This window comes from Lagopus leucura, unplaced genomic scaffold (genome assembly GCF_019238085.1).
Source record: "Lagopus leucura isolate 7727_CA_CO unplaced genomic scaffold, USGS_WTPT01 Super-Scaffold_100008, whole genome shotgun sequence".
NCBI lineage: Eukaryota > Metazoa > Chordata > Aves > Galliformes > Phasianidae > Lagopus > Lagopus leucura.
In genome coordinates, this window is record NW_024962265.1 from 19671158 (window position 1) to 19693168 (window position 22011).

The 22011-nt window shown below is 37.4% G+C and overlaps 1 protein-coding gene across 1 annotated transcript in view; it reads left to right on the forward strand.

The window, feature by feature from the left end:
- GRM8 (glutamate metabotropic receptor 8) overlaps positions 1 to 22011 on the forward strand; it is a 317845-nt gene that overhangs the window by 48678 nt on the left and 247156 nt on the right. Inside the window, exon 2 of the mRNA XM_042872520.1 lies at positions 13250 to 13466. Within this exon, the coding sequence (XP_042728454.1) occupies positions 13250 to 13466 (217 nt within the window). The remainder of the gene's footprint in view (positions 1 to 13249; positions 13467 to 22011) is intronic.

The following is a 22011-nucleotide window of genomic DNA, read 5'->3' on the forward strand; positions in this document are numbered from 1 at the left end:
TACTGAAAGGCCACTCTGAAGTCTCCCCAGAGCCTTCTCTTCTTCAGGCTGAACAAGATCTCTCAGCCTGTCTTTGTAGGGGAGGTGATCCATCCCTTGGATCATTTTTGGCCTCTGCTTGGTATTTCCTACTGGCTAGTTCAGGAAGTATGTAAATCCCATTTCAAAATGCTCAACTTCACCATATCCTGCATAGGCAGCCCTAGTGCAAGACAGAGACCGCAAATTCTATTCCAATAATAGAATTTGTTGGTCGAAGTTGTCTGCAATCTGTGAAGGAGAAGATAGACTCAAGACATCAAAAGCAAATGTTTTCAAAGTTCTCTGTTTTTTTTTTTCTTAATATTGTTTTTACTTTTATTTTTTAAGGAAATGTAGACGACATTGATACTCTACAAAAAAATATGTTGATTCTTTCACTTGGTTTTATACCAAATTATTCAGTGCCTAGGAATGGATAGGTGACACCGATATGCAGAAATACTTCCGTGAACCACTTTCAATAAATAGATGGAAATGGAATTGTATCAGGTTCAGCACAGGCTGGTGTTCCCACACCACTTGTCATCAGGAGCATCCACTCAGATTTTTGATGTCTCCAATGTTTATTCAATACTCTTGACACTTTTAAATCTAGTTTAGTGTAATTTTGCTTTTTATGGGGTCTTTTAACATATGCAGCAACAGACTGAAGGAGGACAATTTCAAAATAAAAGATGTTCACTCATCAAAAGCTACTCTAGTATTCAGAAGTAGTACAAGGTACCCTAGTTCCTAATACAAATTGTCTGTGCACAGTATATGGAAGATTTCCAAAGACTACTGATCAGAACATCAATATACTGCATGTAGTGGCTGTGCACTGAACAGTCTGGTAAACACGGAGTTATCTTGGATATCTGTAATTGAATTGAATTCTTAAAAGCAAATGTTTTGCATCTATAAAAAAAAAAAGTTCAGAATTCTAAGTCTCCCAGAATTCCCAGTACTTAGCTGGAGTAGCAGTGGTTGACTTTATCTAAATGAAGATGCTGAATTATGTGTAATAGTTTGTAGGTTACTCTGGGCATTTTCACTGCCCCTTTAGGAAAAAGCAAACATTTGTCTGGAATGTCTGGAAGGGGTGAAGTCCCCTTCCCTGCCCACTGAAGCACTCTGTAGTTGTGTGGATAACAGGCGTGAACATGGGTGGAGGAGCTCCTGAGCCCCTTCTCTGAGCAGCAGAAGGCAGTTGCCAGTGATCTCTCCCTCTGACTACTGGCATCCTGACAGAATTATCTTCTGTTTCTGGGAATGCTGAAATGGGAAAAAAAAATGAGCGGTAGAGCTTTTCTGGCTTATTGAAAGCTCCTCATGCTCCCTTAATTTAGCATCCTGTGGAGCTGCTGAAGGATGTTGTTCGTGGTGGGACCAGACTTACAGGATCAAGCTAACTGAGGAGAACTTTTAAGAACCTTCAAAAGGGCTTATATATCATCTGCATTTGGGTTTAGAGATATTGGAGAGTCATGCTAGGGAAGAAATCTCCATCACACTAACCAGGAAGGCTAAGACTAGCACTCAAACAAGGCTGTATGGTGTTGATAACAGTAAACTGATTTATACTTAAATTGCAATGAATAAAAATAGGAAAAAGGAGAATTTACAGGAATGATATGAAATGCTCATCCAACATAAGCTGTTTTCCTGCACCAAGTATTGCTTTTGCTGGCTTTGTGGGTGTTTTCTCAATATAAATGGAGAGAAAAAATGTATATTATGGGGAATGAAACCTAACTTAGTAGACTAGAGTGAGTAGTGACTCTCTAGGATATGTCGTAGAAGAAGAGTTCCCTTTTGTTCTTTCTGCTGGTCCAGGTGGAAATATCTTTGAACCATCAGCTGCCAAAAGGAAGAAGCAGAGCTGCAGCTGAGAAGCCTAGATCAGCTGGTCAAAGTTGTGGTTGAAAAGAGAGGAGGGAGTGAGATGAGTCAGGGAAGGCCAGTAGTGAAGGCAAATGGCTGTCTGGAAATAGGTCATAGAATCACAAAGGATGACCTACAAGATCATCCAGTCCAACCATCCACCTATCACCAATAGTTCTCACTGAACCGTGTCCCTCAACACAATGTCTAAATGTTCCCTGAACACCTCCAGGGTTGGTGACTCCACCACCTCCCTGGGCAGCCCATTCCAGTGCCTGACCACTCATTCAGGAAAGTAGTATTTCCTAACATCCAACCTGAATCCCCCGTGGTGCAATTGAGGCCATTCCCTCTAGTCCTGTCACTACTTACACAAGAGAAGAGGCTGACTCCCAGCTCACTACCAGCTCCTTTCAGGAAGTTGTAGACAGTGACAAAGTCTCCCCCAAGCCTCCTCTTCTCCACACTAAATAATCCCAGCTCCCTCAGTCACTCCTCATATGGCCTGCACTCCAGACTCCTCACCAGCTTCATTGCCCTTCTCTGAACACATTCCAGTGCCTCAATGTCTTTCTTATAGTGAGGGGCCCAAAATTGAACACAGTACTCGATATGCGGCCTCAGCATGCTGAGTAAAGAGGGACAATTGCTTCCCTGCTCCTGCTGGCAGCACCGTTTCTGATGCAAGCCAGGATGCCATTGGCTGCCTTGGCCACCTGGGCACACTGCTGGCTCATGTTCAGCTGAGCAGTCAATACCCCCAGGTCCATTTCCTCTACACAGACTTCCCGCCACTCTGCCCCAAGCCTGCAACATTGCATGGGGTTGCTGTGGCCCAAGTGCAGGGGACCTGACACTTCACGCAGAAGAAAATGTAGAAAAGGTAATAGGAGGAAAATGTAAGTTGTTGAAATATCTGAAGAAAGAAAGCACAACCTATAGGAAGCATGAGGAAAAAGCTATCAGGGAAAATTATTTACTTATCTATCTGTCTGTCTTCATAAGGAACGTATGTTGGTCGATCTGAAAGTAATGCCTTCTACTTATTTCCGTGAAAAATACAACAGATAGCAAGAGCAAAAGAACACTATCTAATAGAGCAAAATCCCAGCACTGTTTTTCAATCCAGTTGCTACTATTAGTATGCATTTTTGCTAGTGATGAAATAGAGCCTGCATGCTGTATCTATATGCAAGTGTCTTTTTAAGTTTTGAATTTTCAGTGCTGTCCTATTCTTTGTGAGATTTTGCTAGTGACTGCTGGCAGAGTCAAAACAAATGATGAACAAGCTTGTGCTTGTACCTCTGATATGCTGGATCATGGGCACAACCTCTTGCTGCTTGATTTATTTGTTTGCTTTATGGTTTTAATGTTGTGCCTTTCTTATGCATATGACAATATTTATGAAATACTGGTATGTTTGAAAACTGATTGTTTTCTGTTCGCTACCATCTATTGTTATGGTTATATTATGGAGACTATTTGTGTGCTTTCTATTTTTTGGTGTAGGCTGCATTTCTTGATAGTTCTTGATCTCATTACCTTGTTAGGCTCTGTCAACGGTTTATGGGCTGGTCCAGCCCAGTTCCGTGACCAGCAGGGCGGAGGGATCCGCGCCTCTGGGAAAGGGGAAGCAGGGGACCCCAAAATACTTGAAAACAACAGCACTGATCTGAGGTGGAACAAATGATTTTACTAAATATAGTATTAGTAAAATACAATGAGAGAAAGAGAGAGAGAGAGAGAGAGAGAGAGAGAGAGTCTGTTTGAATTGTATAGACCTCACCACAATGCTGGGGTGAGAAGTGCAGTCCAGTTGAGTGACTGAAGTACAGACGGCGAAGTGCAGATGGCGAAGCGCAGGCGGCGAAGAGCAGGCGAAGAAAAAGGATCAGGTGACCTTGCTTGGAGTTATATCCCCTTGCTGACCGCAAAGTCTCCTGGGGAAATGTAGTTCTTCTCCGACGGACAAACATTCGGCAGATATCAAACCCCACCCCCAATGCATTACATGATGTTATGGTGTGGAATACTGATGACCAAAAATCATAAAACCATGACAGGCTCTAAGCACAGTTTGTGCTGCTCTGACTTCTTGTCTGTGGAGCAGTCTCCAAAACACCAGTCACTCTGTAAAGACCTTGCAGATTGTCTGCAAAATGCTTCAGTGACAATGTGAGCTATCTCCAAAGAGCATTTAATGTGTTCACATCCACTGTTTAGTACTACAAAGCTGGGATTTTCAAAATGGTCACAGAAGACCAACACACTGGCAACCAGTTTGACCTTCAGGGATTCCAGTTTCTGACACTGCTAGACACAACGAAACAAAGCAGTAGGTCATTCCTGTTATTTGAAACAAGTTTGGCCGCATAATGAATTTATGTCAGCATCTTCTTGGCTTTGTGTTGTTCCCTCTCACCCCATGTCACTTCTTCATTGCCAGTGCACTTGACTTGGTATTGAGTTTAAATATTGGGACTGTCACAACTTTCTAAAATTCTGTAGGATCTGTTGTGGAGAATCTGCAAACCTGAGGCAGCATGGTCCTACTTTGTGTGCTCTTACTGGGTTTGCCTGGATTTTGATCTCTCTGCTTGCCCTTATGCTTTTGATGACATAATCTATGGATCAATACAGCGATAAACCTCAGTGTTTAAGTCAGAGATCAGAATAAAAATCTGGTAATGATGGAACAGAAGAGACATGGCCATATGTTGTTCAGGAGCCATGTGGAGAAGGATGCCTTTTGTACTCGGCCACCCTATTTTTAAATGTAGTACATTTTGAATAGGAAGGATATCAGTCCTGTGAGCCTCAGAGCTTAGTTCACAGATGACTCCCAATCTTTTGATTGGAAAAGTTTTGCATTTTTCTTCAATTTTTCTACCAGTAGCAAAGGGACTTAGCACCTTACCGTGGTAATGTGAAAAACATTTAATTCTTTGGAAATGGCTGGGAATGCAGATTCACATTTTCTTGTAGCTTTTAAGGTTAAAAACACAATGTAAGTCTGCTGCTTACCAATGCTGATTATTTTTTAGAAAAGTAGAAAAATCATCTGAAATAAAAATAAAAATAAAAAAAGCTGACATTTCTCTTTTCCAAGTCTGTAATATATGGATCTAAAACTATGTTTTATAATCCTATATGAACTGGCTATACTCCAGAAGGAATCCCTAGCTGTGGTGAATCACAGGGATTCCCTTAATGTGCTCTGATATGATGAGGTGTCCAAGGCATTAGTGCAGGGCAGGCAGATTACAGGGAATCTGGACTTTCTGGAGGAACAGCTGAAGTGTTGCATGCCCTAAAACACATGAAGGATGTGCAGATATGTCTGGGCAGCTGAGCACTGTCTACGTATATTGATGTTCTCCACAGCTGTGGAAAATGCTGTAAACAGTACAAAACTCACTTTCTCTCCCCACGTTATTTTTTCAGATATTTGTATCTGATGATAGTAAGCTGACAGCATGGGTAACAGAAGGATAGCACTACTGCTCAGCCAGTGTTCATACCACTGGGTACTGGTCTTGCAGTGTTGAAGAGTCAATGTGAAAACCAGAACTGTCCATTAAGCAGAGCACCCATCTTGCATCTTGCTGAGAGCACTTCCTCCATAGTGATGTTCTCTATAATCAGGAAAAACTCCTGTGACAACTGCATGTCCTCATGGGTGAGTGAAGATGGCTGCTGTGCTCTCTGTAGTTCTAATTAGTAAATGAATATAAAGAAAACCTGATTCAGACAGCCTTAACGTTAACCTTACAAGATAATTGTATTGCTGCTGAATAATAATAATAATAATAATAATAATAATAATAATAATCTTTATTAGTTTGGACCAAAAGTAATGCACATCTTTATGAATTTCGTCAAACTCATCAGAAGAGGCTACAGTTGCTGCCAGCACTGTAGCGACAGAGCCTAGTGAGGAAAATGGAAATAAAAAAGCTTTAAAATATCAGAGTTCACACTTTGCTCAGTAGAGATTGACACAAGTTTAACATATTGATACACACAATTAAGTGAGAGTTTTCCAACAAGCAGAAAAAGAGGTTTAGTAGTTGAAGTCCCTAAAGCTATCTGCCCATCCTTGGCTTCCCATTTGATCTGATGAGTGGAGAACATAAGAAGCTGTAAATGAAGCACTAACAGCTGTTCCCAAGGTTAAGATCCCCCACTCCCCATGTAGTGATTTGATCTCAGTATGAAAATGTTACTCATTTGATCTACTGTTTCTCCCATTTATCGTTCAGTGCTTTGACCTCAGCTGGGTTTAAAACATTTGGAAAGAAGCTGCCTACATATGATGGATAATTTAATATGGAACTGCTTATTGTAGCTGGCTTTTCAGAGAGGCAAATCCAGGACTTAAAGGGATGTGGAAATAGCAGAATAGAGCTTCCTTGCTGAGAAAATGCCATTGTTAAACATTTATCAATAGATTCTGTTGCACAAAACATTGATGACATTTCAAGCTGTCCTTAGATGGATTCTTGTCCTCCCGGAGTTACACAGCAATGCACAGTGTGACAAGATGTGTTTCAGCTGTAAAAACGTTCATAATGCATAAATATCGTTTTAATGTTTTTGCCCTGAAGTGCATCACAGAGCACAAAGGCCTGTACTTTGCAGAGTGGTAAATTTGTTTTGTAGATGCTGCATCTATTGAGGGATTTGAAATTGTGATACCACTTTTTTTTTTTTCTTTCTTATGTACTATTCCATATGTGTAATTAAAAATAATTACTTATAATGAGTCCCTGACCTGCTTCAACCCAATGGAAGCAAACTATTTATCAAATTCAAACCCTTTATATTATACACATTCCTTCTTTTTGCACCCTGTTGTATGAAGGCAGCACAGAGGTCACAAACTAAAATAGCCTTGCTGTAACACATCTGGTTAAACTTTACAAAAGGCATTTTCTGGCTGGTAGAGGTGGAATGAAATGCCATGTAAGGTTAATATTTTGTCATCCCATAACTGATGCTATACAAATATGTGTTTTAGCTATAAGAAGCTACTTTGTTTAGGATAATTCACTTTATGCAGAGTACCTTAGTTGCCAATGGATTTGCCCTCCAAAGGTAACCTCAGAAAGAGGTTGCAAATACCTCATTTCTGTTTTTGTGGTTGGTGAAAAAAGACAATCAGTAATGAAGGAGGATGTGCATATTTGGCCTTATCTCTGTATTTCTATTGATTTAGTGATTACATCTGACTTTAAAAAACCAGGCCAATCTGTGGTGGTTGCGGAAATAATTTTGTTGACCACAGTCTGCTCTGTTGCTTCGCACGTATGTCTTTTTCTGATGAAAACTTTAGTGTAGCTCATTGAAGGTATATGCTTCTCAGGAATATGTCCTTAGAATGTAACTGATATCAAAAGAGGTAAAACCAGTGGAAGAGTAATAGGAGGTGAAAAGATTTAATCATGAAGGCCATATTTCTGCACAAAAACATATAAATGTAGACGAATTTTCAAAAGAGCTGACATTAACTTATCATTAGCTCCTTTTCAAGAGGTGTACGAGTTGCAAGCAGCCTTGAAAGAAACCATTATGATAGTGCCAATAGAATGACTTGGAGTAACTCAGATTGTTTAAAAAAGAAATAATCCTGCCTTCTAAGGGAAAACTGCTAATGCCAGCTTTCAGATTATACTTCCATTCTTTCCCTTTCCAAAGCTTTTAATTTTTTTTTTCTCTTTTATTTTTTTTTCCCTCCCTCATTTCATCTAAATGCATTTTAAGTCATATCTGTCTAGGTAAAAAGTGTAACTGTTTTTAATGTACTTGCTCAAGCAGGTATTTTTTGGGAACATCTATGTCAGTTCCTGACCAGGATACCTTACTGGACACATGATGAATACTGTGGTTAGCAGACATCTCTCAGATGGTGTCAAAGTCCTAAACATTAAGAGAGAACACACACTCTGTCTTTCTGAATAAATAAAATTTACAAATGCACGTTTTTAAATCTAAATGAATATACATCTAATGCAAACATAAATAGCAACAGAATGGTCTTTTTCATGGTAAAATCCATGGAAAAAGGCTGAATCGAAAACTTCATGTGCTGAACCTTCTTCTCAATGTGAGCTGTAGGGGGTTTGTAGTCAGTGGAGCTGGCAAGGCATCAACCTGCTCTGAGCCCTGAAAGGGTCATTTCACATCTCCAAAGGCGTGAGTGAGTCTTAACATGTTATATATTTCCAGGATGTTCTCTAGTTTTGGTTTATTCTCAAAGCGAATGAAATAAAGTCTCTAGTACTGCATGGGTAACCTATTCAGTATTTGCCGTAGATGGACAGATGAAGGCGTTTCAGAAGGAAATTATAGCTGTGCTAATCATCCCTTTTTTGTTGCTAAAATTAATGGGATAGTGAGATTCAGCAGAAGACCTGTAGCTGTTTACAGGAATGTTCTAAATTGTGTACGTAACAGTTAAGTTTATCTCCCAGGCTCCCTTTAGTGTCAGTGGAGGGAAATGGGCAGTTTCAGGGTGCATTTCATCTCCTACAGTTGGTAACAAAATGGAGCAGTTTATATCTTTTTTGGTATAGTTCAAGATATTGTTAAACCTCATCAAACTCTTTTAAATCTTGTATGTCTAACCTCATTGAGTTTAGCAGCACTGCACTGCTGGCTGACACACATTTTCTGAAGTGCAAGCAGGCTAGGATGATGCTCCAGCTAATGGCAATTTACAAATGTGTCTAATAGCTGAAAGACAGTGACCTCAGCTCTCATTCAGCAACTGTTCAATATCTAAGTCCTGAGGATTCATTTCACTGCTGTGATTTTTTTTTTTTTTAATTTTTTTTACTCACAGGGAACTCTCTCTTGCTGTACATAAGAGGGAATAAAAATCTTGAAAAGACAGAGCTATTAATGATTAATGATAGGTACTTAAAATTCAAAAAATCACTAAGATGAAAACGTGTTTCCAAAGTCAAATTTTATTTCAAGCATACTTACTTCTTTGCAAGATTTATTAGTTGGTGGTAAAGTGCAGTTAATGCTGACCAGTAATGAACCTTAAGCTTACTGGCTTTGTTACTTTGTTTGTTAAGATTATTACTGTTTTTATTCTAATCTTCTAATTTTATGTGATCTTCTTCACATCTTCTAATTTATGCTAATAGTTCACAAAAAAAAAAAAACAACAAACCAAACCAAAACAAAAAAAGCTGCTCACTGGTGAGAGAAGGAAAAGGGAAATAAAAAAAGATTACTGATATGCTAAAGTTAGTAGTGATAGGACCGAGTGGCTAGTTAAACTGAAGATGTGAGTTGTTTAAGCCCATTAAGCTGCGTGACTGTATTGCATGGTTACTTCTGTGAGTGTAACTCATTATCAGTTATGTTCAAAATTACTGGTGATTTCTTTCTTGGGTCTTTTTTTTGTGTGAGTTTTGCTCATTTTGCTGTCTACTACTCTGCTCCCAAATCATGCTTCCAGCTGAAAGGCTGCGTAAAGGAAGATGGCACTCAAAGTGACCAGTTGATACTATACATTGACAAATGCAGCAAGCAAATGGATTTGAGAGCTCAGTAAGGAAGATTCCACTGACCTTTTGTCCTTAATTTGGACAGAATGTCATAGAAGAGAAGGCATATTGGCTGAGAGTGCATGCTGTGTTCAGATTCTTTACTGGAAGGGCAAATTGATCTCAGTTTTCTTTGCTGTTCTTAGTGTGTTACCTGTGTGGTTTGGATCCCTGCACTGGACCCACCGAACACATCCGGAGTCATAATTGCTGAAGAATAGTAGTTGGGGGTTGGCTTTTTCTTTTTTTCTTCCTTTTTTTTTTTTTTTTTTTTTTTTTTTTTTTTTTCCCCCAGTATATTGGAGACTGGAAGTGGTTCACCAATTGAGTGAAATAAATGACATACAATGTTAGCTGCTTTCGGCTCTTCTGAAATTGCTCACACCTGCTCCATCAGGAAGCAGCAGTCTGTTCTGTAGTAATGGTTGGCAGATATGTCATACAGATATTCCCTCTTTGAAGTGCTGCCGCAATTACGGCTTTTGGACAGCTAGTTCTGACGTAACTGCTCTGTCTTCTTTGATCCTCTTGGAAGAGGAAATCTTTAGAGACTGATTTTAAATCAACTTGGAGATGTGCCCAAAAAGATCCAGGAAAAGAACAGAGTATGCTTGACTGACAATTTTGGCTTGAATCTGTGTTGCAGACTTAGCCTTTCTACTCATTTATAAGCTGTTGTTTTATTTGTGTTTTTTTTGTCCCCTCCTTTTTTTCTTCTGTTATTTTTTTTCCCCCAAACATATGGAATCATTTTCTGATGTCTGTGACTGTGGATAATAGACAAAATGAATTGCTGGTAGTTTCAGCTGCAGCCCAGGATGCACTAAGATTATGACCAGTCCTTACTAAAAAACTGGATATTATTTCAAATCCAGACGTTGTAGTTAAAGTGCCACGCTATAAATGTTTATCTTCAAATAACATTAAAGTTTTTAATACATCAGCTTAAAAATAAAAATAAGGCTTTTATGAATTTCTCTGCGTAACAGTTTCAAAGAGTTCAAGAACGTCACTCACTGGAAGTAGAGAGTTTATCAGATCATGGGTTAATAGAAGGGGAGTGGCCTAACCATAGGTTAGGAAGAATAGGAAAAAAATCATCAGTGAACATTCATACATAAATGCTTCCAGCCCTTCCCAGAGGATGTGACAGCTGTCGTGTGACAACTCATTCAAATGTAGTTATACAATCCTTTGCTTTTTTCCTTTTGTCCCCCAAAGAACTGAAGTTTTTTTGACTGTGATACATAACATATAAATACAATGCAAATGTTGAGTAAATTGTATTTAATTTTGAAAATTTAGACTGATAAATTTAGAATGGGAAATATAGGAGCAAGAGACCTTACACAGGTCTCTTTCAAAAAGCAAATTTACATCTCAAGGGTCCAGTAGAACCTGAAGTATAAATGCAGAATGTATTTAGGGAGTTTTTAAAACACACATTACTGAATTGATAGAGCATAACAGTTCCTTTGCTTAGGCAGCATTATGCTCTGTCTTGTAAAATGTACTTGGGGACATGTAAAATGGTTTATTAAACATACAGACCATGACTAGGGTTGTTACATTCTAATGTATATATTTTTTGTTCATGGGTTATTGAACCACTAAATCCTAGTACTTTTTCCTTGTGCCAAACAATGTCTGAGTGTTGTTTGGAGTGTCTTCAAGCAACTGTATTACTGTACAATAAAAATAAATAACCTGAATATTCCGTTGCATAAGCCTTTTTTCTTGAAATTTAGGCGTGGCTTTCTGTTTAGGCAGTGTTTCCCCTCCTTTTATTTCATGCTGGAGATATTTTGGCAGGAGCTATAAAGCTGTGGTGGCTTAAGGTGCATCCAGTGATTTCAGGGGTGTTTGGTTTGGACTGTTATTTACCTTCCCTTCTCTTCCACTGTTATTAGAAATAACTCTAGGGAAGAAGCTGAGCTACAGGGAGCTGAAAAGTAGGAAAATTGCTTCTCTTCTCTGGCTTTTCCATGGCCTCAAATCAGCGACACTCACCGAAAATAAAATCTCTCTATTGATCTGAAGAATCTCATTGCAAAGTTGTACCTACAGCTCTCCTACCCATATCTAGGATTTGTTATTCATCTCATGCCTGAAGAGGAAGAAGAACTGAGAATGTTAATGGATGTATAATGCTGTGGTCTGGCCTTTATGTTTTTTTCAACAACAAAATATCTGTCTGGTGGTGCTGATAATATCTCTCGCTGGTGTTGATTTTATAGTTGTTATCAATGAAATAACTTTCCTCAAAGCAACAACCCCATAGTTTTTGTGAAATGACACACTGAGGTGCAAAATGACACACAAAAGTTGCCTTTACTTCTTTTCTACCTAGAAAAAGCTGACGATTTTAGACAGTAATAGAGCAGATTTTGAAAGGGAATGATATGTGCTCTAAATGCGCATAATTGTGTTGTTGGAGAACAGAATCTGTTCTCTGTAAAGAGATAAAGATGTTTCAAATATTTTCTGAAAGAAAGGGAATTTATACAAGACAACTTTTGTAAGGAGATTTTATCTTGTTTTTTCATGGTGGGTCTTTGTTATGTTAGGAATACTGATTTGTGTGAGATATAACCTTTAACTTGCTTTATCTCTGATCCTCCCTTTTTTCTGTTCTCTCTGATTGCTATTATTCCAGTAGTTCAGATTGTTTATTCTCAGGCTTCTCCACGAGTAGAAAATTTCTTAAATAAATGTATAGCCAAGATACGTAAGAATTGTTTTTTTTTTCTGACTGAGAAATGATTTTGCCACCCCTTAGGCTATAAACTGCTTTTTTTCAGGTTGTAGGAATCTGTGCTGCCTATAAAAGCAGGGTTAGTGACCAGAATGTTAATAGCATACATTTAAAAATAAATAAATAAATAAACACTGTGTAGGATGCAAGTGTTCCACTGAAATCATCTCCCATAGCATCTAATGAAACAGTGACTTGTTATCAAGAACTTTAAATGTGGTTCTCAAAACAATCAGTTTAGAATTGATATCAGATTAGGAACTCTTGTTATTGCTTCATTGAAGGCTATTTTATATTTTGTAGAATGTACATTAAGCACCTATTATTAACAGAGGTTATAAAGAAGATAAGAGTGCTAATTTATTTTTAAAATGTATTTCAATTATTTACTGGGTATATTGCCTATTTTTTTTGTTCGTTTGTTTCCAGAAAGACTACTGAAATGAAGGACTACAAACCTTCATTGGAACCTTTTTCCTTCTCTGAATTTATATTGTATTGAGACTACATACATATATATGGTTGTGTATTTTTTTATCAGATAGCTTTTGGTATTTGGTATCCAGAAAGAAAATGGAAAAGCATGCATATAGGTATGTGTATAGACAAAACAAGAATAAGGAAATAATCTACATTTTACTCATTGAGTTGAAGTGTGTGTTTGTAACAATCAGACATTAATAATGTGACCTTCTTACCTTCTGTAGTACTACTAGGCGTCCCTCCTTTAAAAAAATCTCTTCCTGTCAAGGCAAGAATCACAAAAGAAGTTGTTACGCTTACACGTCAACAATCGTGACATCTAGAGCAAAGCAGAATGCATTATTTCTTACTAAGAGTGTTATTTAAGACTTGACTGACGTTTTACAAAATCTGAGCTGCTTTCTGATCAGTTGATTTAATTAAAACAAGATATTCAGTTTTGCAGAGTGCATGTGCATAATCTCTTTTAATCCTTTTGAACACATACATGCATAGAGGGAAAAGATACTATATAGTCATGCATTACTTGTCGTTTTATTTCCAGATACCTCAAATCAGCTATGCATCTACAGCTCCAGAACTGAGTGATAACACCAGGTATGACTTCTTCTCTCGAGTGGTCCCACCTGACTCCTACCAAGCGCAGGCCATGGTTGACATCGTGACAGCCCTTGGGTGGAACTATGTGTCAACACTGGCTTCCGAAGGAAACTACGGAGAGAGCGGCGTAGAGGCATTCACCCAGATCTCCAGGGAAATCGGTAAGTGTATGCTTGTTGGGTTTTGGATTTACACCTGGCAGATCATCACTGAGCTCTGCTTGGTTCTGTGCAGGATGATCAGAACATCTGTAGGTGTGTGCTGCGGACTCAAGTGGAGGGGGTTACAGATGATTTTGCTATTTGTCAGTCTGCCAAGGTGACAGTTCTAGTACTAATTTAACAACAGCTTGAGGGAGGCAAAAATGCGTGCCTCGTACCCCTTTTGGAAAAGAGAAGCTTCTTGATAGAGTTGGCAAGTGTGATAGGTCTCGCTATAGTCACGAGGTTAATTTATACTAACAAACTATTAACTGAGGCAGAAAGCAACCGCCGAATGTATTAGAGCCAGATTAGAGGAAGTGCAATTGAGTTAGCTTAGGAAAATCGTATTCCAATGAGACCTCATTTTCCTTGTTCCATCATGGATACATCTCAAGTTTTTATTTTTGGTGAATTGGAGGAATAAGAAGAAGTCTGTGAAGTGCAAACATGTGCTCTCATTGTTTTTTCTTCAGGATGAAATGTGCTGTGTAAATACAGGCATTATTATGAGAATTATTTTTAAATTCTTTTGATCTTTTTTTTTTTTTTTTTTTTTTTTCCTCACTACTGTAGTTATTTCTGGCCTGTAAAATTGATTATTTCTCTGGAGCAGTAGGTTCTGGACACCAAGGAATAAAGATGACAAGTAGCAGATGGTTTGATAGAAGGATAAATTGGTCTTCCACTAGCTAAAATGTTAAATGGCAAAATAGTATCCTTTTTAAAAAAACACAGTAATTTGGAAGCAGCCTTCTTGTCCTTCATAGCCTGGGTTAATTTACTGAGTTTGATTTTCAGGGCATGTACTTATGAACTCTGTCTCTTTCAAGTCAGTTTGGGTGAGAAAATATTCCATCTCAATCATATGGATAACATCTCAATCATATGGAAAGCTGTATGTGCATTTCAGGTACTTACACTTGAACCATAAAATTTGCTGATTGACTGCAACTTGGCAGTAAGACGAAAATGCAGCAATTCATGCCACTTAGGGAAGTCATGTGTGTAACATACTGGATCAGTTAACCAATAAATATTCTGCTTCTACTTTCAAATCAGTACTGTTAGATCCTAGGTATCTTTATGGGTGAGCTAAACTACGCTGCAGTGGTTTGACTTGGGGGTTAGCAAAGGCATGGGGAATTTGTCCACACTTCACATCAGAAAGACAAGGTTCATCTGTTGTGTCAAATACTGCTGTGACTAGGTTGGTTCTTCCAGAAATACACAGAGTAGTTCATTGGCTGAAAAAATCTAATATATAGAATATATATAGCTATGTAATAGCTTTTTAGCTGTAGAAGAAATACTTAGGGTCATGTTTTTTAATTTAGTAGTGTTTTTAAACTGTTGCATACAGCATTCTCCCAAGTAAATTTGGGAACAGTGATTAGGTGAAAATATTATACACTGGATGCAGGCCTACTTAGAAAACTGCTCAGAGAGTAATTATTAGTGGCTTCTGTTTTAAAGGAAGAATGCATTGAGTGGTATTTGGCTTGGGTTTTTACTGGATCAGATACTAGCCTATATTTTCATGTTTAGTTCAGATGGACTTGGAATGAAGGATGTACTTGCAAAATCTGGAGATAACTTCAAGCTGGGAAATACTAGGAATGTGTTAGAAGAGAGAGAGTATGAAACTGTGGTCTTTAAAAATAGCATAGATTTAAAAGACAAATGCAAGTCACTGTGCTTCAGCAACAAGTGTCTGTACAATGAGGAAAGGCAAAAGATTGCTTAGACAATGCTATCTCAAAAATGATCTAAATGTGATAGGAAATTATAGCCTGCCTATATTTCTCCTTTCATACTGAGACACGCAGACAAGAGTATCATCTTTAAAATAATTTGAGTAATCACCTAATTTGCCTAGCAATTATGAAACTTCATTTTGACACGATACAGGTTTTAACCCTCACTTCACAATGGGTGAGAGAATCCACAAGTGAGAACAAGGCCTAGATCTTGAAAATGTGGTCACTACAGAACAGCTGAGTGACATGGTTTGTTAGTCTGAAGAAGAGCTGATTAGGTAGATGATGGAAAATGTTTTCAAACAGACAAATGGCTTTTACGAAAAGGTAGAGGAACACGCATTCAACCAAAGCCAGTGTGTCTGAAGAGAAATAATGGAACTAATCTCCAGCATTAGAGATCAGTTTAGATTTAGTTCAGTTTAGATTTGAAGAAAGCCCCTTTTAATGGTTAAGATATTAAAGCATTAGACCAGATGGCTTGGGGTTGTTTTGGAGCCTCCATCACTGAGAATCTAGGAGAATGCATTAGACAAACACCTGCCCAAGGATTATATAAGTGTACTTAGCTTTTCCTTGAGGCTGGGAGGTGGATTGGATGATTTTTTAATGTTTCTTTCAGCCTAATTCTATTGTTCACTGTCCTCTGACTTTTCACCTAAACCACAGGGCTGGAAACACTTTTAAAATGGAAAGTTCAAGTAGCATCTAATTACAAGGCCTGAGATTATACAGTGTAAGTAGGTAGGTTTATAAAAATCATCATGTGATACACAACTGGACAGAAAATGGGAAAACATACCAGCTCCATGTTAATAAAATGTTTGTTAAGAAACTAATAAGGACATTGCTCTCCTTGTGTTGTTGGCATACAAATGCGTAGAACAGCTTTATGAATTCTTTACATCCTTTTGAAGGTAAGTAACCAACAACTGGAATAGAAATAAATATAAAGATAAGCAAATCAATAAATCAATAAATTTGAGGAAGGTGTGTGAAAGTAATTCACTTGTGAAAAAAGTTCAGTGCCTGTAAGGATGTGAGAGATAGCAGTTTTGAAATTATAGATGTGCAGACGTGCATACTCTTTTTTTCTTTTCTTTTTCCATTTTTTTTTCTCTCCAAGCTGTTAAGTAGAAATAATAGGTAAAAATATTTCCAGAATAGAAAATAATTTCACATACGTATTTCAAGCACTTGTTTGTCATGATCTTGAGTCTTTACATCTAACATATAGTTTGATGGGTTTTCTGTTCAACTATTTCTTGATCAGTAGCAGAAGCAAAATGGAACAGGTTCCCAAATGAAATGTGGAGTATTGAAAAGGTCAAAGTGGTACCACTGTGACATGTCTCAGAATATATTACCTATCAAAGTCTGTCCTCATTTTAATGACAAAAATCCTGTCTGGGACAAAGGATAGCTGGAAATTAAGTAATTTACATGGCAAAAATTGCAAGGAGGACAATGATTATAGTATTTTTTACTCCCATTACAACGTTGATCAATTATATTACTATAATCATTTTGGGATCATAATCAAATCATTTTGGTACATTGACTAAAGGAGTGGATTGATATGGTAATGCTTTAGAGCTAAGCACCAAGTGGAGAGAAACTGGCTCACTGAAAAGAGGAAGGAATAGAAGCAAGGATGTCTTACCAAGTCCTCAATTAAACTATCAAGCTGAGTACTGTTCTATTTACTTTGCTGTTAATGACATTTGACAAAATAGATGTTGAGAAGTTTCTAATCGTACATTCTTTTAATAGTTCATTCTCCCTGCTGTTATGAACCAAATGAATCTACCTACCATCAGAGATAAAGTCATGGCCCTCTTTTATTCAGAAAAATCTGTTTGAGATCAGATTGCTCACCTGGCTAGTGCAGTGGTTGTACTGAAAAATGGAAGAAATCCTCAAACAGTATATGAAATGCTACATGAGAGATTTTATCCCTATGAGTGGTCAATAAAAAACTGACACAAGTGCTGTTGTTCAGTTGTGGTGGAACACTTACAAAATCTTATTGGAAGAGTAGGTAAAGATGATAAAGCAAGGGAACTGTAGCTGCTCGTTAAGAATAGATTACGAAATTTAGCATTGCTTGCCTGTTTTATCTTGTCTGTTTGTATTGCACCTCTTGCCAGAGGTGTACAAACTGTAGCAAAGAGAATTTTGGACCACATCTTAGTCTGAGGAAAAATGACAGCTTTGTTGCAGCTTTGCCTCAGAAGGAAACTGTGTACTTCATATCAAAATACACTCTTGCTTGCTTGCTTTTTAGAAACATAATTTTGTATTTTTACCTACCTTTCATCCTGATATATTGCAGTTAATAGCATTTTTCTGAGGGGGACAACAGTTTATGGTCCCTGGTAATATTTTACCATTATAATCACACTGATAACTATATACTTAATTTAAAGAAATGCATTTACTAAATGAATGTGACAGGAGCTTTATTGAAATTGTTCCAGATTTCAGCATATCTAGCTGTGTTTTATTTACATGAAGAGCTGTCTGTGAAAATGTTTGTCTTCAGTGAGGTTCTTAGGTCACCTTGTCTCTGTTGTTTTGTGTGTGTCTACAGTTGTTCAGTATATCTCTACAAAAAACTTGTGATTACTTCAAACATTTAATATCTTTTTTACTTCTAAGGTTTCAGTGGATAAATTGAAAGTTTACCGGCAAGTGAGGAGGGAGGGATGTACAAGAAAATAAACCTCTGAATTGTATAACCTCTCCTCTCCACTTAGATGATTCATTGATAAATTAGAAATAAGCAAGATTGATTGTTATTTAGATTAATTCAATTCAAGTATGTAGCAGTAATCTTTTTTATGCTTCTGGTATCAAGCTAAAGCTTTTTATATCTTATTAGGTAAGCTGATGAATAGACTCATTTTTCTGCCCTCCCTCTTTTCCCCTCCACCCAAATGGTGTTTAAGAGGGGAAATCTTGCAGCACAAAGACTAAAGAAGTACAATACATAAAATGTAACCTTTTTTCCCAGAGGTATTTCTGCTTCAAATGCTGAATTCACGCTTAGCTAATTTTCCCACCTAATAGCATTCCAATATGGTCTTACAAAGAGGAAACAGTTTAATTCAATTTTAAGTTTTCCTTTTATGTTTATGCAGCTGAACTCTATTGATAACACTTTATTTCAAGCTGCAAGTTGTAATTAATAATAACACTACATAATTGGGTACAGGATCTTCAAAGTAATGTTTGAAAAACTATGAAATCTGATGGTAGGTGTATTAATATTGTAGTAGCTGGAAAATAATTCCAGTATTTTTTAATGTTTGTACTAATTAGTACCTGATAAGGGGGTTTGCAATGAAGGACCAATTTGGTTTCTCTCAGAGATCTTAATCACTATGGTATTTTTCAGGTTCATTTTTTTATCTGTCTGTTTGTCTATCTATCTCAGTAACTTTAAGGCAGTACCTCAGAGCAGTAAGCATATAAGCATACTGGCACTTTTCTGTTACGCTTTGACCCTCCTGTGATTGTTAGAAGAGGGGCTTCTTTATCTTTAATAGCTCTTGAGGACTTCATACTTCAGTGAGTGAGTTGAGGTACTTTTTAAACTTGTAGAAAGTTCACTACCTGCAGTGGGGAAAAAAATGCAGAAAGCTTCTGTAGATCTGAGTTTTTTTAACTTTTTTGCCCTGAAGAGTATGTGTTATCCAGTGTACTGTGTTGAAGATGTTAGCCAAACCTTAACTGGCATGGCACCAATGCTCTTATAATCTTGATAAGAGTTGTATTTCATTCAGATTCCTTATACTTGTGACAAATTCAAGAAATACTATCTCTCAAACAAATATTTTTTTAAGCAACTGGGACAAAAAGTATATTAAAACTTCTGGAAACCATTGCAAAGAAAGCCGGCAATGCTCTGAATGTAATTTACAGACTGTTATTTGCTCAGAGGTTATCTAAGCAATGTGGTCACGTGTTCAAAAGCACCATTATGCTTTGACACTTCAGAAGTGAATGAAGTTGTTATGTAAGCTGGCAGAGGGGGTCCCAAGGAGATTTTATTCTGGAGCTGGGGATAGATACTGTCTCTGTCCTACAGGAGATAATGTTGTATGCTCTTCTTCTCCTATTAGTACAAGTAATTTCTGTTCCACAGGAGACAATTTGCAATTTGATTCTGGAAAGCAGTCCTGTGCAAGAAGTGGAGACTTGCGTACTGTGTTTGAAACTGAAAGAAGTCATTACATACCTCCCTGAACCTCATGGGGTTTAGCAAAGGATTCCATGCGTAGGAAGATCACCTCTGGGTGCGCCAGCGAGGCTTGGAGTAGGAAGACCTCATGCTTCCTGCTTTCTTGTCCACTGATGTTTATTGTCTCAAGCCAACTGGTGTGTGAACTGAGGTCAAGACTCAGTTCATTACCTCCTTTTATGTGACACAGTTGCCAAATAGCTGTGATATTCAATCTCATCTGTGTCTGAAGCTGATTTCATTTTTCTTATAGCAGTCAGCCCTTGGAGAGCAGAGACAAATAAGCTCCTCAGAGCAAGGACACTATGTTTTCACAGTGATGCCTACTGTGGAATTCACTGTGAGTTTAGAAAACTCCACAAATTAAATGTTAAAAAACTCATTATAATATGGAGGAACTCTGCACCTTTATGTGTACATTATATTGAACTTTACTGCTGTAAGGACTAGGGAAGGCCTTGGATTGTCTGACTTCTTTTTTCTCTTTTTACTTCACTTGAAAACCATACTCCATTTAAACATTAGATATTTGCATTGAATGTAAGCATAAATCCAAAGAACATTAAAAATATCCAGGAAGCCAGCTTGTATCTCGGAAGCACTTTCAGTGCAATGATTTATTTGTAAAACCATTTAACTTAATCATATTACTTAGTTCAAGATTTGTAAATGTAGAAATGCAAATAAAAATATACGTGTGTCAGTGCTAATTTTAAGAAAGCAACCTAACTAGATTAAAAGCATGCTTCGTTGAAATGCAATTTGTGGTGATCAAACTGAATATGAATTTTCATAGCTTTTTCAAATGTAGTGGTCTTTGCAGCAGTGGTTGGGAATTACAGATTTCAGTGACCATAAACCAGTCAGTAGTTTAAAGGGGAAACAATTTCAAATAAGATGTAAGGTGTGCTTTCTAGTGTCTGATATGCATAAGCATTAAGAAACACTGAGGGATATTTCTTTGGTGTTTAAATCAGTAGGAAAAATCTCTGTAAAAGGAAGTTCACTACAATGTGTTGGGCCAAATAAAGAAATTTCTGCTTAAACGTTAGTATGCATTATACCTGAGATCAGATCCATGTGATTATTAAAAGGGCACTTTCTGGACATGTGACCTGTTCTAAAACTTCTGAAATAAGAGGTAGGACAAATATATATACATACATACATGTATAAATACATATCTTTGTGATAAATGAAGTTTAATTTCTCAAGTGTTACTCTTCTTTTATTAGTGCATATTACTGCAGCATCTGTAGCTTCTCTTATATTCTGCAACTCTTTTTTGCTAGAAAGAGTCCCAGAGAAAATAATTCACACATAATGAAAAAGCTTCAGTGAAAGCAAGTTTAGGAAACTTGTGATCTAAAATGTAGCTGTTCTAGTTTTTTATGACCAAATTTCACACAATCCCATTAACAGGAAGTAGATTTTAACAACATTAATCCCAGCAAACATTATTGTTTTAAGTGGAAGCAATTGTAAAGGAGATGCTACAAGGTGAAGCGTGAACAACACGCAGTGTGATTTGCAGTCTGAATAAGCGTGGTTTTTTTTATATATACATTATACCACATTCATGGTGGTTATGCTTAACCTGTAAAGGTAATTCTGTTCCAGATGCTTCACAGATTCTGCATTGAGTGAGATTTGTTGTTCTTTGTAAGGAACTAAGATCTACTTTGTCCTGTATATGTTACAAATTTATGCTATTGTCACTTCCACAGAGGTGGTGCGAATAATTGCATTGAGTCCAACTTGAATCAGAGTTGAAATACGTAGGCACTGGCATGTTCTTGATGAAAGACCGTGTGAGCAAACTTTGCCAAGATAATGTTTAATAGATCTGCTTTCCCAGCATATAAAAATTTTGGTAAGGAGCACCTTGATATAAAGCACCATCTGAGCATAGGTGAAAGGAAAAAGCATGGAGATACAAACTTGGACTGTATTATGTGTTCTCTTTTGTCAGCACATCAGAGGGCTCGCAGTATTTGAACTGTAAGCATCGCTTGTGCTTCACTGGTTTTCAGTCAGTAGTCTTATTGATGTTAAGAAATCAAATTGGTAAAGAAAAGTTCTGCCAATTGAGTTTGCTTTGAAAACTGTATTTTCTGTTTGTCCTCTGCCCCGAGTTCCATTGTTTTCTAGTAGTTTTAAACATTTTGCATTTTTGCAGGTTTGCTTTCTACATTTTTAAAGAGAAGAGTCTCTCTTAACTGTCATTTGTGAGAAATGCCTGTGATTGAGTATTGGCAAGATTTTCTTTGCATCAGCACTTTCAAGATCTATACCTGCGGTTTAAACAATGGAACACTGGAACTGTTGTGCTGAGTCTGACGCTGCAGTTCAATATCTTGTCTCCAGTGGTGGCCTCAATTATGTGGATGAGACTTCTCAGTCACTGGCAGAATTACCTATCCAAATAGTGTTCTGTAACCCAGGGTGTTTAGTAGCTGGTACATAGATTTCCCTAAATGTGGCAATTTATAATCATTTA